Source organism: Nerophis lumbriciformis, linkage group LG18 (genome assembly GCF_033978685.3).
Source record: "Nerophis lumbriciformis linkage group LG18, RoL_Nlum_v2.1, whole genome shotgun sequence".
Lineage (NCBI taxonomy): Eukaryota > Metazoa > Chordata > Actinopteri > Syngnathiformes > Syngnathidae > Nerophis > Nerophis lumbriciformis.
The window spans coordinates 37,181,456-37,197,901 of record NC_084565.2 but is presented as its reverse complement, the minus strand read 5'-3'; the positions used below and the strand labels follow the sequence as shown (position 1 = coordinate 37,197,901).

The window sequence follows — 16,446 nt, the reverse complement described above, 5'->3', positions numbered from 1 at the left end:
TATAATGTGTGTGTTCTGAAATAGTGACAGAGAATAGAACAAGGATGGACAATTCAAACCTTAACTCAACAATGAGTAGAGGAGTGTTATGTATGTGTATATGTGTAAATAAATGAACACTGAAATTCAAGTATTTCTTTTATTTATTTATATATATATATAGCTAGAATTCACTGAAAGTCAAGTATTTCTTTTATATATATATATATATATCTTAACCACGCCCCCAGCCACGCCCCCTCCCCACCCCCGACCACGCCCCCCACCCCCCACCTCCCGAAATCGGAGGTCTCAAGGTTGGCAAGTATGGATCTGATTGGCTATCGCAGCTGTCTATTAACTGTATGAGTTCTCAAATTCATCCGCTAACGGTCCCGGGGAGTATCCAATCACGATCGGGGGGGTATATATATATATATATATATATATATATATATATATATATATATATATATATATATATATATATATATAATATATGTATTTTATTATATATATATATATATGTATTTTATTATATATATATACATATAAATAAAATAAATACTTGAATTTCAGTGCTCATTTATTTACACATACACACACATAACATTCCTCTCTACTCATTGTTGTATTTGAAAGTGCAATGCTTTGCAGCCAGTAGCACAGCTTTTGAAGGAGCATAGGTATGGGCAGTGTAGTTTTCTGGTTTGGAGTCAATAACCAGGCGAGGTGACGAAGTTACGTCTCTTTACTTCCTACTTCAGAACCGACTCCCACACTTGCCGTCAGGGTGCGCAATACAACGTAAATCGTTGGCCAACCAAAAAGTAACCACAGAACACTATACGGTACAGTGTTCTGTGGTTACTTTTTGGTTGGCCAAGCGGACGTGACGACAGGCTGTCCTCACTCAGGTCCGCACGGACCTGCAGGGGCCGTGCCTTAAGTGCGGCTGGAAATCGGGAGAATGGTTGTGCCGGAAAATTCGGGAGGGTTGGCAAGTATGGCAATAACGCAAACTATCTTTTCCAGCTACCAACATGGAGGTGACGTCAGTGGCGTCCGTCCCAGAAAAGGGGAGTAACCTGACTGATGACAACACCTCAAACTCTTCAGTTCCTGTCGTCCCGGCCTCAGTTGCCCCCAACACGTCCACAAGCATCCCCGCAGCCCACACTGATGCAACAACTACATCAGCACATCAGCTGCCATTAGAGCCCCTTCCCGTCTCCATCACGCCACCGGCCCAGACGACTCCAAACTCCCAGACGCTCTCTCCCACATCCGCCGCCGTGGCAACAACGCACAGTACCACTACCACCACCACCACACATTCAACAGCCACCACCCACTCCTCCAGAGAGACCCTCACGTCTCAGCCAACAACGACGCCGTCGCCGCAAACCAGCTCGTGGTCGTACCCTGAGGCCTCTAGCCAAGCTCCCCAGCAGACCACCACCATGGTCCCGCCTCAGCAGACCACCACGCAGACCAAGCCGCACCCCGACACGCCGTCGCAGCTCAACGTAAAGGGCGAAAGTGAGTACCGAAAGCAAATACACTGCAAAAACTGAAATCTAATTAAGATGAAATATCTCAAATAAGGGTGATATTTGCTTATTTTCTGTCTGATAAGATAATTCTTCTCACTAAACAGATTTTATGTTAGAGTGTTTTACTTGTTTTAAGGGTTTTGGTCCTAAATGATGTCAGTAAGATATTACAGCTTGTAGATGAGATTTGATGACCTATATTGAGTAAAACATGCTTGAAACTAGAATATCAAGTGTTGCAAAGCTGTGTCATCAACACTCACAAGTATAAAACTACTTTTTCAAAGTAATAATTTCTTATTTCAAGCATGAAAAAAAAAAATCATGACTTTGACACAATTGTGTCTCATAATTAAAACAGATGGCAGCCAAATGAACTTTGCTGTTTTATTGTCAATGTAACAATAGAAGATACGTACTCATATAGTAGTACAGTTGGCACAGTACAGTAAACTGACAGTTATAATTTAAACATTTAACATTTCTAACAATTTTGAACAGAAATAGTTCATGCACATTCAGATAAATTCTTCAAAATTACAATTTAAAAATTGACTGAAAGAGCACGCACTTGGCGCGATGATGTCATGTTGTCGATGGAAAAACGCATTTTTAGACCATATGATTTGCCTGAGTGGCTCGGAGACCCCGAGAGTAACAAGCGGTTGCCTTGTTGCCTTTCCATTAGAACAATAAATTAGTTTTTAGTATAAGTTTGCTAATTTCAAGAAATGTAATATCATTATGTCAAGATAATGGCACTAGCATTTACTTCATTTAAGAATGTTTTTCAACATATTGAGCAAAAAGGTCTCTCTTTTTTTCTACCAAGAAAAGTGCACTTGTTATTAGTGAGAATATACTTATTTTAAGGTATTTTTGGGTACATTGAGGTTAGCTAATTTTACTTGTTTTGGAAAGTCTTGACAAGCCGAATTTTCTTGTTCTATTGGCAGATCATTTTGCTTAGTTCAAATAAAATACCACTAATTTTTTTCTTGTTTTTGAACACTGACTTTTTGCAGTGTACATCCAGCCCATAACAAATACATAAGGATAAAGAATAACTCTAACACTATTCTGCCTAGAAACACGGCAGAAAAAAATACTGCATTTAATTTCCTCAAAAAAAAAAAATTGTTGTTTATTTACACAACTGCAGAGAGTACCAAGCAAGGTACTAACAGTGTGATACAGGCATTTTTCTGAAAAATACTGGAATCGTAGTCCTTTGTAATATCACAACAAATTAAAGCTGCGAGCAGCGTTGAACGGGCCCTCACATCGCCCTGTAACGCGGGGTTCACGCGAGTTGGCGGGCACGCGTGACACATGACCCAATGTCAGGAAGATCGGCGCATGTGGAAGGAAGTTATTTTAACAATGTTATCATTTTTCACCACTATTGGTGTCGATATAAGGTGTAGTCATGATCAGACCCCAACTTTAAAGCCTCATACCAGTTTGGAAGGAGATCTGATCATTTTAAGCGAAGGTTTGGTGGTTGATGGCAGTTAGGCAAAATGTATTCACAATTCATCACCCCCGACCACGCCCGCACCCCCCACCTCCCGAAATCGGAGGTCTCAAGGTTGGCAAGTATGGTCCGAGGTCACATTATTATGGGAGACGCACTGCATCCTGTCAGTAAGATAAGAGTTAAACCAAGACAAGGCTAAGTCTGACATACCAATACGTGTTTTGATACGCTCTAATAAAATATGATCGACGGTATCAAAAGCAGCGCTAAGATCAAGAAGCAGCAACATAGATGACTCATCAGAATCCATCGTTAGCAGTAAATCATTAGTCATTTTTGCAAGGGCCGTCTCCGTAGAGTGATTTGCCCTGAAACCGGATTGAAAGGGTTCACAGAGATTGTTAGACGCTAAGTGTTCAATTAGCTGCTGTGCAACAATTTTTTCGAGGATTTTCGTAATAAACGGACGGTGGGACATCGGCCGGTAGTTTACCATGAGGTCAGGATCGAGGTTAGGTCTTTTGAGCAGAGGACGGATAACCGCTTTTTTTAATGCTAAGGGAACAGTGCCGGAGGAAAGTGATAAGTTTATAATATTTAGATGGACCTAATAATACAAAAAGCTCCTTGATAAGTTTCCCAGGAAGTGGGTCAAGTAAACATGTTGTTCATATCATCAAAAGGTTCAGAGAATCTGGAGAAATCGCTGCACGTAAGCGGCAAACCTGTGACTTTGGATCCCTCAGGCGGTACTGCATCAACAAGCGACATCAGTGTGTAGAGACCTGTCCCCCATTGATAATGTGTGGCGCATTATGAAGCCTAAAATACCACACCGGAGACCCCCGGACTGTTGAACAACTTAAGCTGTACATCAAGCAAGAATGGGAAAGAAATCCACCTGAGAAGCTTCAAAAATGTGTCTCCTCAGTTCCCAAACGTTTACTGAGTGTTGTTAAAGGGGAACATTATCACCAGACCTATGTAAGCGTCAATATATACCTTGATGTTGCAGAAAAAAGACCATATATTTTTTTATCCGATTTCCGAACTCTAAATGGTTGGCGAATTAAACGCCTTTCTATTATTCGCTCTCGGAGCGTCACATCGGGAAGCAATCCGCCATTTTCTCACTTTCGTCGGTGTGTTGTCGGAGGGTGTAACAACACGAACAGGGACGGATTCAAGTTGCACCAGTGGCCCAAAGATGCGAAAGTGGCAAGAAATTGGACGGAATTTGTTTAAAATACGAGGCTGTGGGGAAAGCCGACGAAATGGTCAGTCGTTTGTTCCGCACACTTTACCGACGAAAGCTATGCTACGACAGAGATGGCAAGAATGTGTGGATATCCTGCGACACTCAAAGCAGATGCTGACATCAACTCCAAAACTGGACGGGTCAGCTTTCAGGAAAAGAGAGCGGATGAGGGTATGTCTACAGAATATATTAATTGATGAAAACTTTATTCATTACTCGCGGTTTTACGTAAATTATTATACATAAACTGTGTTTACCAATAATTTAGCTTAAAAACATTTATTTTTTTCAATCATTCGAGTACATTCGGGTAGTCTTGTGTAATGCAGTATTTTGTGTCTATTTAGGTATGAGTGCTGAAATCGTGGAAAAATATATGTTCTTAGCGCGCCTGAAATGGGCTGTCTGCACTCTCAAAGTGCATGTTGTTGCCAAATGTATTTCATATGCTGTAAACCTAGTTCATAGTTGTTAGTTTCCTTTAATGCCAAACAAACACATACCAATCGTTGGTTAGAAGGCGATCGCCGAATTCGTGCTCGCTTTCTCCCGTGTCGCTGGCTGTCGTGTCGTTTTCGTCGGTTTCGCTTGCATACGGTTCAAACCGATATGGCTCAATAGCTTCAGTTTCTTCTTCAATTTGGTTTTCGCTACCTGCCTCCACACTACAACCATCCGTTTCAATACATGCGTAATCTGTTGAATCGCTTAAGCCGCTGAAATCCGAGTCTGAATCCGAGCTAATGTCGCTATAATTTGCTGTTCTATCCGCCATGTTTGTTTGTGTTGGCATCACTGTGTGACGTCACAGGAAAATGGACGGGTGTATATAACGATGGTTAAAATCAGGCACTTTGAAGCTTTTTTTAGGGATATTGCGTGATGGGTAACATTTTGAAAAAAACTTCGAAAAATAAAATAAGCCACTGGGAACTGATTTTTAATGGTTTTAACCCTTCTGAAATTGTGATAATGTTCCCCTTTAAAAGGAAAGGCCATGTAACACAGTGGTAAAAATGCCCCTGTGACAACTTTTTTGCAATGTGTTGCTGCCATAAAATTTTAACTTAATGATTATTTGAAAAATTAAGTTTCTCAGTTCAAACATGAAATATCTTGTCATTGCAGTCTATTCAATTGAATATACGTTGAAAAGGATTTGGAAATCATTGTATTCTGTTTTTATTTACCATTTACACAACGTGCCAACTTCACTGGTTTGGGGTTTTGTATTTGTGGCAATATTGGATAATAAAGTTTGAAAGATATGACATTGCATGCAATACGTAGATTTTTTTTCTGTCAAAATGGAATGAAGGAATACATTTATGAATAAGGGCCATATAAAAAGATGTGGCGGGCCACTTCTGGCCCACGGGCCTTGAGTTAGACATCTATGTTAAGGGTAGTTCACACACTTGTACAGCAGGTATGCTGTTTTGACGAGAGAATAATTAATACAATTACAATTGTGAAGTTACAGCTTGGGATGAACTGTAAAATCACAGTCCATCCATCCATCCATTTTCTACCGCTTGTCCCTTTTGGGGTCGCGGGGGGTGCTGGAGCCTATCTCAGCTGCATTCGGGTGGAAGGCGGGGTACACCCAAGACAAGTCCCCACCTAATCAAAGGGCCAACACGGATAGACATACAACATTCACACTCACATTCACGCTAGGGCCAATTTAGTGTTGCCAATCAACCTATCCCCAGGTGCATGTCTTTGGAGGTGGGAGGAAGCCGGAATACCACGCAGTCACAGGGAGAACACGGAAATAATTGATTGAACCCAGGACTACTCAGGACTTTTGTATTGTGAGGCACATGCACTAACCCCTGTTCCACCGTGCTGCCCCTAAAACACAGTCAACTACTGTAAATGTCATGGGAAAGTAATGCAACTATTTGCCACACTGCAAAAAGTCAGTGTTCAAAAACAAGAAAAAAAAAAAAAAAAAAAGAGGGGTATTTTATTTGAACTAAGCAAAATTATCTGCCAATAGAACAAGAAAATTCGGCTTGTCAAGACTTTTCAAAACAAGTAAAATGAACCGAACCCAAAAATACCTTAAAACAAGTATATTCTCACTAATAACAAGTGCACTTTTCTTGGTAGAAAAAAAAGAGACCTTTTTGCTCAATATGTTGAAAAATATTCTTAAATTAAGTAAATGCTAGTGCCATTATCTTGACATAATATGTGCTCGGCATCATGATTTTTTTTCCATGCTTGAAATAAGAAATTATTACTTTTAAAAAGTAGTTTTATACTTGTGAGTGTTGATGACACAGCTTTGCATCAGTTAATATTCTAGTTTCAAGCATGTTTTACTCAATATAGGTCATCAAATCTCAGCAACAAGCTGTAATATCTTACTGAGATCATTTAGGACCAAAACCCTTAAAACAAGTAAAACACTCTAACATAAAATCTGCTAAGTGAGAAGAATTATCTTATCAGACAGAAAATAAGCAAATATCACCCTTATTTGAGATATTTCATCTTACTTAGATTTCAGTTTTTGCAGTGCAGTAATTTGCTGTGAATTTTTTTTTTTACATTGCAGCCACTTTTTGTCTTCCCTAGATTTGTTTTGGTCTTCTTTTTTTTTTTATAGCCGCCTGCATGTGGACAGCCTAAGTTGTCTTCCAAAACAAAAGCAGCACTGTTCTTTGTGCCCTTTTCTTGCGTCTTCTCCAGTCCACAAGTACCGTCTCCACCAGGCCGCCCACAATCATGACTCTGTTTGAGACACAGTCATGGGACTCGTGTTCTGTCACTCTTTTATCCGTCTGCTCTATTATTTAGGAACCCACAGCAGCACTCTCTACCCGCTGTGGGAGGCGTGCAGCCGGTTCATTTTTATCTTTCCATCTGTCTGCCAGGTACTTTTCTGGGAAAAAAAAAAAAAAGTCAACCGACCTCTACTTCCCTCACTGTGTGTGGTTTTTTTTTTTTTTATTAGTTCGTGTTTGGCAGTTTGCCTTTTTCCATTAGTCGGGGAACAAGGCATCGCTCGCTCCGCTGTGGTTGTTTGATGATAGGGAAACCAGCAAAGTTGGCAAAACAGTCTTCCATGGCAACACTCATAGACACAAATACAGCTTCTTCTTGTTAAATACGCAGAAGTATCAGGAAAAAAAAAGAAAATGTATTAAGCTAGAAATAAGCATAATAAAAAATAAACATATTCATTAAATGTATATATATACTGTATATATATATACACGACCAAAAGTTTGGACACACCTTCTCATTCAATGTGTTTTCTTTTTCATGACTCTTTACATTGTAGATTGTCACTGAAGGCATCAAAACTATGAATGAACACATGTGGAGTTATGTACTTAACAAAAAAAAAAGGTGAAATAACTGAAAACATGTTTTATATTCTAGTTTCTTCAAAACAGCCACCATTTGTTCTTTTTTTTTTTTTTTTTTTTTTTTTTCATGAATTTATTAATCAATTCAACAAAACACACAAAAACACCACAACAATGCAATCCAACTCCAAAACCAAACCCAACCCAGCAACACCCAGAATAGCAATAAACAGAGCAATTGAGAGCAATTGAGGAGACACAAACATGACACGGAACAATCCAAAAGTAGTGAAACAAAAATGAATACCATCAACAACAGTATCAACATTAGTAACAATTTCAAAATAGCAATGATTCAAAATCCCTCATTGATATTATCATAAAAAACATTAATAAAATAAATAAATAAATTAAAAACATTTTTTTTTTTAAATAATAAAAAAAAACAAAAAAAAACAATAGTGTCACAGTGGCTTACACTTGCATCGCATCTCATAAGCTTGACAACACACTGTGTCCAATATTTTCCACAAAGATATAATAAGTCATATTTTGGTTCATTTAATAGTTGAAACAAATTTAAATAATGGATCCCATATTCCAATATATGAGTCATTATCTAAACTAAATGCAGTTTTTTCTACTGATATCATCTCCATAGCTTGTATGAGTTGGACTATCAGCCACCCTTTGCTCTGATTACACACTCTTGGCATTCTCTCCATGAGCTTCAAGAGGTAGTCACCTGACATGGTTTTCACTTAAAGCTCATAGAGAGAATGCCAAGAGTGTGCAAAGCAGTAATCCGAGCAAAGGGTGGCTATTTTGAAGAAAGTAGAATATAAAACATGTTTTCATTTTTTTCACCTTTTTTTTTTGTTAAGTACATAACTCCACGTGTTCTTTACATATATATATATGGAAAAATCCTGTGACAACCCTACACTTCACCGTTACTAAAAAGAGACTCTTATGACAACTTTACTGACATAAGCACCCGTGAAGTGTCCAGAAAGGTGCTTATTAATTAAATGCATTATTGTTATAAAAACATAAATAAAAACACATTTACCCAATAAATCACATACACAAATAAAGGTGAAAATATGCAGAATGATTAAATAATGTAAATTACGTTTTGCTTAATTAATTTAAAAAATATATAATAATAAATTAGATAAGATAAATATAATAAAATGTTTAATTAAATGTATTTGTATTTACTTTAATATTTGAATTTAACTAAGCATAAATTAGGAATGAGAAATGAGGACAAGATAGAAAATATCAACTTATTAGAATTAAGTAAAAAAAAAAAAAAAAAAAGACCATTTGAATAAACTAAAACATTTTTTTAGTAAATTACACTTAATTCACCTTTTCTCCGTCACATTTATTTTTATTTCTAAAAAGTATTTCTGAAGTCCCAGTTGTAGCATCAAACAAGCAGCAAGATTATTTAAAAAAATGTCCCCATATGTGTTCTCTGTTGCAGCCATTATGGTCCATGACTCGCATACACCGGATCCTCTCTTGGCCGGCCTGGTGTCGGCCTTCGTCATCACCGCTGTCATCATCACCCTGCTCCTATTCCTCAAACTGCGGCGACGGGACAACAGACCAGAGTTCCGCAGGCTACAGGATTTACCCATGGTGAGGAAAAGTGTGATGACAACCGTAGAACGCGTGTTGGTTCGACAGTACTTATTTGTCTTTCCTGTGTGTTTCCTGTTTAGGATGACATGATGGAGGAAACGCCTTTGTCCATGTACAGCTACTGAGAACTGCATGCACAGCAAAAGTCCCTAAGTCCCTTTCTTCCAGGGGAATTTTTTTTTTTGCCATGATCCCGCTGGATCTAAATGCTGTCCCGGATAAATCCAGGTTGCGAACCGTATGTGGGTTGCTACTATTTATGCAGATCTTTATCATAGGAGCTACAGTGGATAACAAGGACATCAGCTTCTGTAGCAAAATGTCTATTTTTGGTCTTTGTAAGTACAAACTGGACGTGTGCCTCAGCTCATTACTGAATATTTTCAGCCATGGGGGAGAGAACAGAACAGAAGACATGATTCTGTTCATCACCCAGAAGTCCTGCCAAACATGATCTTGTCAACTAAATTATTTTAGGATGACTCACAAAATAACAAAACATTTTGCTTAGTTTTTTTTTTTTTTTTTTAAAACAAGGTTGCACTTTATTTTTGTGTGTGCGTGTGTGTGCCTTTGTAAGTGAGTTTTAAGTGTGTGAGACGGACGTTATTTAATGAAGTCTTTGTTTTGTGTGTGTCGCTGTTTGCATTTGCACCGTATTAAAAATTCTGCCTTTACAAAAAAAAAATTAAAAAAAATCTTGATATAATTTATCATGTGTTTATTAGCACTGTCTTTAAAAAAAAAAGTTTTTTTTAATAGTTGAATCTGATTCGTTAAATATAATAAGGCTGGGCGATATGGCTGAGAATTGTATCACAATATAAGTGTGTGGAGGGAGGTGTGGCCAGCGCTGCCTGCAGGAGCAAAGGTCACCGCTAGGGGTGTGGGGAAAAATCGATTAGAATTCGAATCGCGATACTTACGTTGTGCGATTCAGAATCGATTCTCATTTTTTTTTTTTATATTTTTTAAATTTTTATTAAAAACTTTTTTTTTTTTAATTAATCAATCCAACAAAACAGTACACAGCAATACCATAACAATGCAATTCAATTCCAAACCCAAACCCGACCCAGCAACACTCAGAACTGCAATAAACAGAGCAATTGAGAGGAGACACAAACACCACACAGAACAAACCAAAAGTAGTGAAACAAAAATGAATATTATCAACAACAGTATCAATATTAGTTACAATTTCAACATAGCAGTGATTAAAAATCCCTCATTGACATTATCATTAGACATTTATAAAAAAATTAAAAAATGAACAATAGTGTCACAGTGGCTTACAATGATCAGTGATCACTTCTCGATCTCATTGCTCGATTACCAGAGCGCGAGTGCCTCTGTTCATGCAACCAACCTTGATTCTCAACTTCCGCTTTCTTCCGACGAAGAAAAAAAGACAAATTATCAAATGTTTAACAAACGCATTTTTTTTAATTGATACCAATTACATGTCGATCGAGATGTACCGTATTTTTCGGAGTATAAGTCGCACCGGAGTATAAGTCGCACCTGCCGAAAATGCATAACAAAGGAATAAAGGAAAAAAACATATATAAGTCGCACTGGAGTATAAGTCGCATTTTTTGGGGGAAATTTATTTGATAAAAGCCAACACCAAGAATAGACATTTGAAAGGCAATTTAAAATAAATAAAGAATAGTGAACAACAGGCTGAATAAGTGTACGTTATATGAGGCATAAATAACCAACTGGTATGTTAACGTAACATATTATGGTAAGAGTCATTCAAATAACTATAACATATAGAACATGCTATACGTTTACCAAACAATCTGTCACTCCTAATCGCTAAATCCCATGAAATCTTATACGTCTAGTCTCTTACGTGAATGAGATAAATATTTGATATTTTACGCTAATGTGTTTAATTTCACACATAGTCCGAAAAATACGGTATATTGATATCGTTTTATCGCTCAGCCATAGAATTTAACAATAGTTGACGATCAGTCTTCGTCGGTCTACTTTCGTATGCTGGCATGTACAGCAAGGGTGTCCAGACGTTTCCCAGCGAGGGCCACATAACAACTGAAGGATGCAGGGGCCACTTTGATATGTTTTGTACATTAAAGATACAAAAACTAACACAAAGTAGTCAGTCCATATATGCTAAACTATCTGAACAAAACATCCACATCCTAGCTTTTGTGGTACACGTAACAAAGCAAATTGGTGTTTATTCTAACCCCATTGACATATTTTATCTACTTATTATTAATCTTTATTAATATTATTATTATTCCGCCTTTTTAAGGGCTTCGTTTATCATGACAGGATGCATAGAATAATCAAACACCGTAATACAGTAAGACCCATACAGGTCGTTGGCCATTTTGGTTGCTCAAAAAATGTATGATTTTTATTTATTCCAATTGTAAATCGGTTCCTACTTTTTGAGAATCGAAAAAAAAACATTAAAATTTGTGGATAAAAAACATTAAACTTATTTATTTTGTTGATTATTATTATTGATAATGTTGCTTTTATTAATTTTTGGTTTACCTTATTTTTAGTATTGCATTTAACAAGTATTCTATTTTTAGGTCTTCTCAATTGCTTTGTAAAAGTATCGTAAAACTGGGATTGAACAAGAGTTGGGGTTGCTCTATTTTCTTTTATTAGGTTCGATTTTTTTCTTTTATTACGTTATTTTATTTGAACATTATGTGATTTTTGTAAATACAATTTTTAAAATACTTTTTTTTTTTAAATATGTTTTTTAATATAAGTTGTAGGTCAGCAGCCAAGAAGAGCTTTTGTAACCTTTTTTAAAAGGTTTTATTGTAATTTATATACCAAATAATATATCACGAGATTCGTGTCAAATTGATACCCAAAGAATCGGAAGTGAAGATGCCCAAAGATTCCCACCTCTAGATATCAAGTTTGTGCGAAAGATTACTTTAAAAAAGGATTTAATTATAGTTGCATGTTACTTTACCAAAAAAGTAATTCAATTACCATTGGAATTAATATTTAATAAATGTAATTAATTACTAGAGAAAGTAATCAATGCATGAATTACCGTATTTTCACAGCGCACCGGGATATAGGCCGCATCCACCAAATTTTAGAGGAAAAATATATTTTTCTATATATTAGCCACAGATATATACGTTGTGAAATGAGTTATTCACACAAATATTTTGTAAATGTTTATTTACATACCTTAATTGTATCCAAACGATTTCTGTAACACGGCAGTAAAACGGCTGATCAAACAAAACAGAAGTCACTAGCTGCAGAAGCTAGCTCTCCAATCAGCTAAACAGACTCAATATCTCCCTGGTGACAATTTGGCGAATGTACGAAACTAAAACAATACAAAAATAATGCAATGCTAATGACGCTAGCTTCATTACATTACCATAGCTCGTACAAATATGCATGAAAACACTCCTACAGGCATCACAAAGGGGACAGTTTAGTAAATATGAATTGTTTTAGTCATACTTTAAAACTTACAAACATTGTTTGGAGTGATGAAGGAAGAATCAATACAAGTAGTAACGCTATTGAAAAGGCGGAACAGGACTTTTACTTCCGGTTGAAGGCTCAGTCTAAGAAGGGCAAAGCAGTAAGCGAACTCGTCCAAAAGATGGCGTCATAGCACAAACCATCGCACACTTATTCAATGTATTTTCTCTTGTTTAAAAAAAACAAAAAACTTATACATTACGACCGTCAGCGACAAAAAATCCATAAATTAGCTGCACTGTTTTATAAACCGCAGGGTTCAAAGCGTAAGAAAACATTAGCGGCTTATAGTTCGGAATTTACGGTAAAAAAAATGACATTCAAATATCTGGCATATGCAGTTGAAAGGACGTTTTCATAAGAGCAGAGCAGTGAGAGCGCGCTCAGAGCAGCATCTTACCTTAGCTCCGTTTGTCGGCTTAGCGGCGGCGGATTGCCGGCAGTGACGGCAGCTATGTTGAATCTTTCCACCGGATTATGTTAGCACGAGTTAATAAAGAGATTGAATGTGCTTCCATTCCTGTCTTTCCTTCTTGTCCACCAACCGGGTATTGTAGGATTGCAAGCTTGTCACTTTCAATGTTGTTCATTATTTCCTCATAGTAGTAGTAGGAGTAGATAGATAGATTTATTGATTCCTTCAGGAAAATAAAAATTCCAGCAGCAGTGTACAGAATTGAGATCACATACATACATTGAGTATGTGTGTGTGTGTGTGTGTATACTTAGCCTACATGTTGTTTGCTGTGTGATGTTGCCTTTTAGTGTGGCGCTGGATGTTAATTTCACTCATAAAAAGTTACTTCCTGCATCGAATTTGCCGTGCTTCTGACGCTGTCTTGTTGACACACAACCACATCAAAAGTAGCGTGCCAAATGCATCACTAACGATGTTGTAACGTAAATAAAAATACTTAATTATATAAACAAGCAGAGGGCCGCAAATGCTAGCAAGAGCACAGCTAATGGGGATCCCCACAAGATCCCATTTGCAAAAAAATTTCAAAAATGTATATACATTTTGTATTTAGTTTAATAATAATCCGTTTTTTAAAATATGTTTTTAGGCCATCTTCATGCAACCAGAAGGAGCTTTTGCTAATCTGTAACCTGTTTTTCAAAAAGTTTCATTATAATTATTATACAAAATAATACACCGTTTGAATCTGTTTGAATCGAGAATTGTGTTGAATCGAGAATCGATTCTGAATTGAATCGTCAACCCAGGAATTGGACCCTATTGGACATATTTCATATGATCTAAAATATTGTAAGGTTTTAAACAGAATCAATAACCTACCTAATGCAATGTAAATCGTTGGTAATTTATTTGTGTAATCAATACTTATTTCGGGGTAATTTACAGTGGTGCAGCACCAATAGAGCTAACATTCTGGTTATCTTAGTGGACTAAGAGCTCTTATTATTATTATTATATTCACCCCCCTGCATGAACTACAACCACAATAATAAACACCTTGTTGGGAGAATTTATTGTGCAGGTGTACCCAATGAAGTGTTCAGATAGGAGTGCCTTTTCATAAACATTTCCAAGCGTATGAATACGACGAGACTGGAGCGTTTGGACAGTGGCCTTTATAAAGTGTTCATATTGTAAATACATGGATTTATTGAAACGTATTTAAAAAAAATCCGGATTAAGACGAACACACTGTGTAGAAATGCAGTTTTAAATGATCCACTTTTGTCTGTTTAGGTGTCGTCACTGCATTCTGAGGATTTGCTTCTGGATGTGGACTATGGACCTATTATTAAAGGTTGTTTGGAATGTATCTCCTGTCTTTCTTGTCAGCACCAATAAACTAGTCAAAAAGTGTTTCAGTGTTCTTGTGCACGTTTGTACAAAAATGAAGAATGCTCATGTTGATGCTGTAACAGTGCACTATGTAATAATTATGGCTGTCCAACGATTAAAACATTTTGTTCATAGTTAACTCAAAATAAATTGCGACATAATTTGTCATCAATAATAAGCGTGCCCTAGACAGATAATTTTCAAGTTTTAATACCATGTCTGGACAGTTAATTGGCTTTAATAAACATCATTATTTTTTAAACAGCTCAACACAAAAAAGGACAAAACTATGTTTTTTAATGACAGTAACAAAATAAATTGCCTGCAGTGCGTTGGTGTCTTGCCAGATTTTGCATTTTGGAGAAACACAATTTGTAGTCGTGCTGTAGCAGCACTTGCATTTAGAGGAGGAGCTACACGTCCATGTTTAGATACCAGTTTTACACATTAATAACACAAAAGGTCTTAATGTGGATTGTTATGATCATGCTTTGATTGTACAAGGTGTGTGGAAATATATCATGGATATTTCTACCTGAATAAATGCTTCTGATATGTACATGAGCTTCAAGAGGTAGTAAACTGAAATGGTTTTCACTTCACAGGTGAGCTTGAAGCTCATGCAGAGAATGCCAAGAGTGTGCAAAGCAGTAATCAGAGCAAAGGGTGACTATTTTGAAGAAACTAGTATATAAAACATGTTTTTAGTTATTTCACCTTTTTTTGTTAAGTTCATAACTCCACATGTGTTCATTCATAGTTTCGATGCCTTCAGTGACAATCTACAATGTAAATAGTCATGAAAATAAAGAAAACACATTGAATGAGAAGGTGTGTCCAAACTTTAGGCCTGTACTGTACGTCAAAATGCCAAATTTTATGCAATCTGTTGTTGAGTTCCCTAATTTGAGTGTACATAAATGAAGGTGTGTGTTGCTGAGCCTGACCTGGACATAATCTGGACTGGACCTGGTTTTAAGAACCCTTCAAACAATCTAATTTCATTGACTACCTGGTCTACTGAAGATAGGGTCCTTTTTAAAATAAATAAAAAAATAAATAAAATAAGAAATAAATTAAAATATTTTCTTGAATAAAAAAGAAAGTAAAACAATATAAAAACAGTTACATAGAAACTAGTAATTAATGAAAATGAGTAAAATTAAGTGTTAAAGGTTAGTACTATTAGTGGACCAGCAGCACGCACAATCATGTGTGCTTACGGACTGTATCCCTTGCAGACTGTATTGATATATATTGATATATAATGTAGGAACCAGAATATTAATAACAGAAAGAAACAACCCTTTTGTGTGAATGAGTGTAAATGGGGGAGGGATGTTTTTTTGGGTTGGTGCACTAATTGTAAGTGTATCTCGTGTTTTTATGTTGATTTAATTAAAAAAATGAATAAATAAAATAAAATAAAAATGCCAAATATCAGCGCAGATAATCGGCCCGGCCAATAAAGAATCGATCTCAAATTATAATTAAGGACGTGATTGCAAGTAAGACACAAAAGTCACATTAATGAAGTACTACTGACATGAAAAAATTAGCAGTACACCGAAATATTGGAAGACATACACTTGTGCAATTTGGATGATCCATCCATCCATCCATCCGCTTATCCGAGGTCGGGTCGCGGGGGCAGCAGCTTAAGCAGGGAAGCCCAGACTTCCCTCTCCCCAGCCACTTCGTCCAGCTCCTCCCGGGGGATCCCAAGGCGTTCCCAGGCCAGCCGGGAGAGATAGTCTTCCCAGCGTGTCCTGGGTCTTCCCCGTGGCCTCCTACCGGTCGGACGTGCCCGAAACACCTCCCTAGGGAGGCGTTCGGGTGGCATCCTGACCAGATGCCCGAAC

The 16,446-nt window shown here is 37.0% G+C and overlaps 2 protein-coding genes across 2 annotated transcripts in view; one reads left to right on the top strand and one right to left on the bottom strand.

Moving 5' to 3' along the window:
• Window positions 1-14,278, top strand: part of LOC133618144 (uncharacterized) — a 43,992-nt gene extending 29,714 nt beyond the window's left edge. The window contains exons 3-5 of the mRNA XM_061978617.2: window positions 1,015-1,521; window positions 9,095-9,252; window positions 9,336-14,278. Of these exons, the coding sequence (XP_061834601.2) occupies window positions 1,015-1,521; window positions 9,095-9,252; window positions 9,336-9,380 (710 nt within the window). The 3' untranslated portion in view covers window positions 9,381-14,278. The remainder of the gene's footprint in view (window positions 1-1,014; window positions 1,522-9,094; window positions 9,253-9,335) is intronic.
• The window catches only part of LOC133617908 (importin-13), a 138,129-nt gene that overhangs the window by 120,330 nt on the left and 1,353 nt on the right, over window positions 1-16,446 (bottom strand). The window lies entirely within an intron of this gene.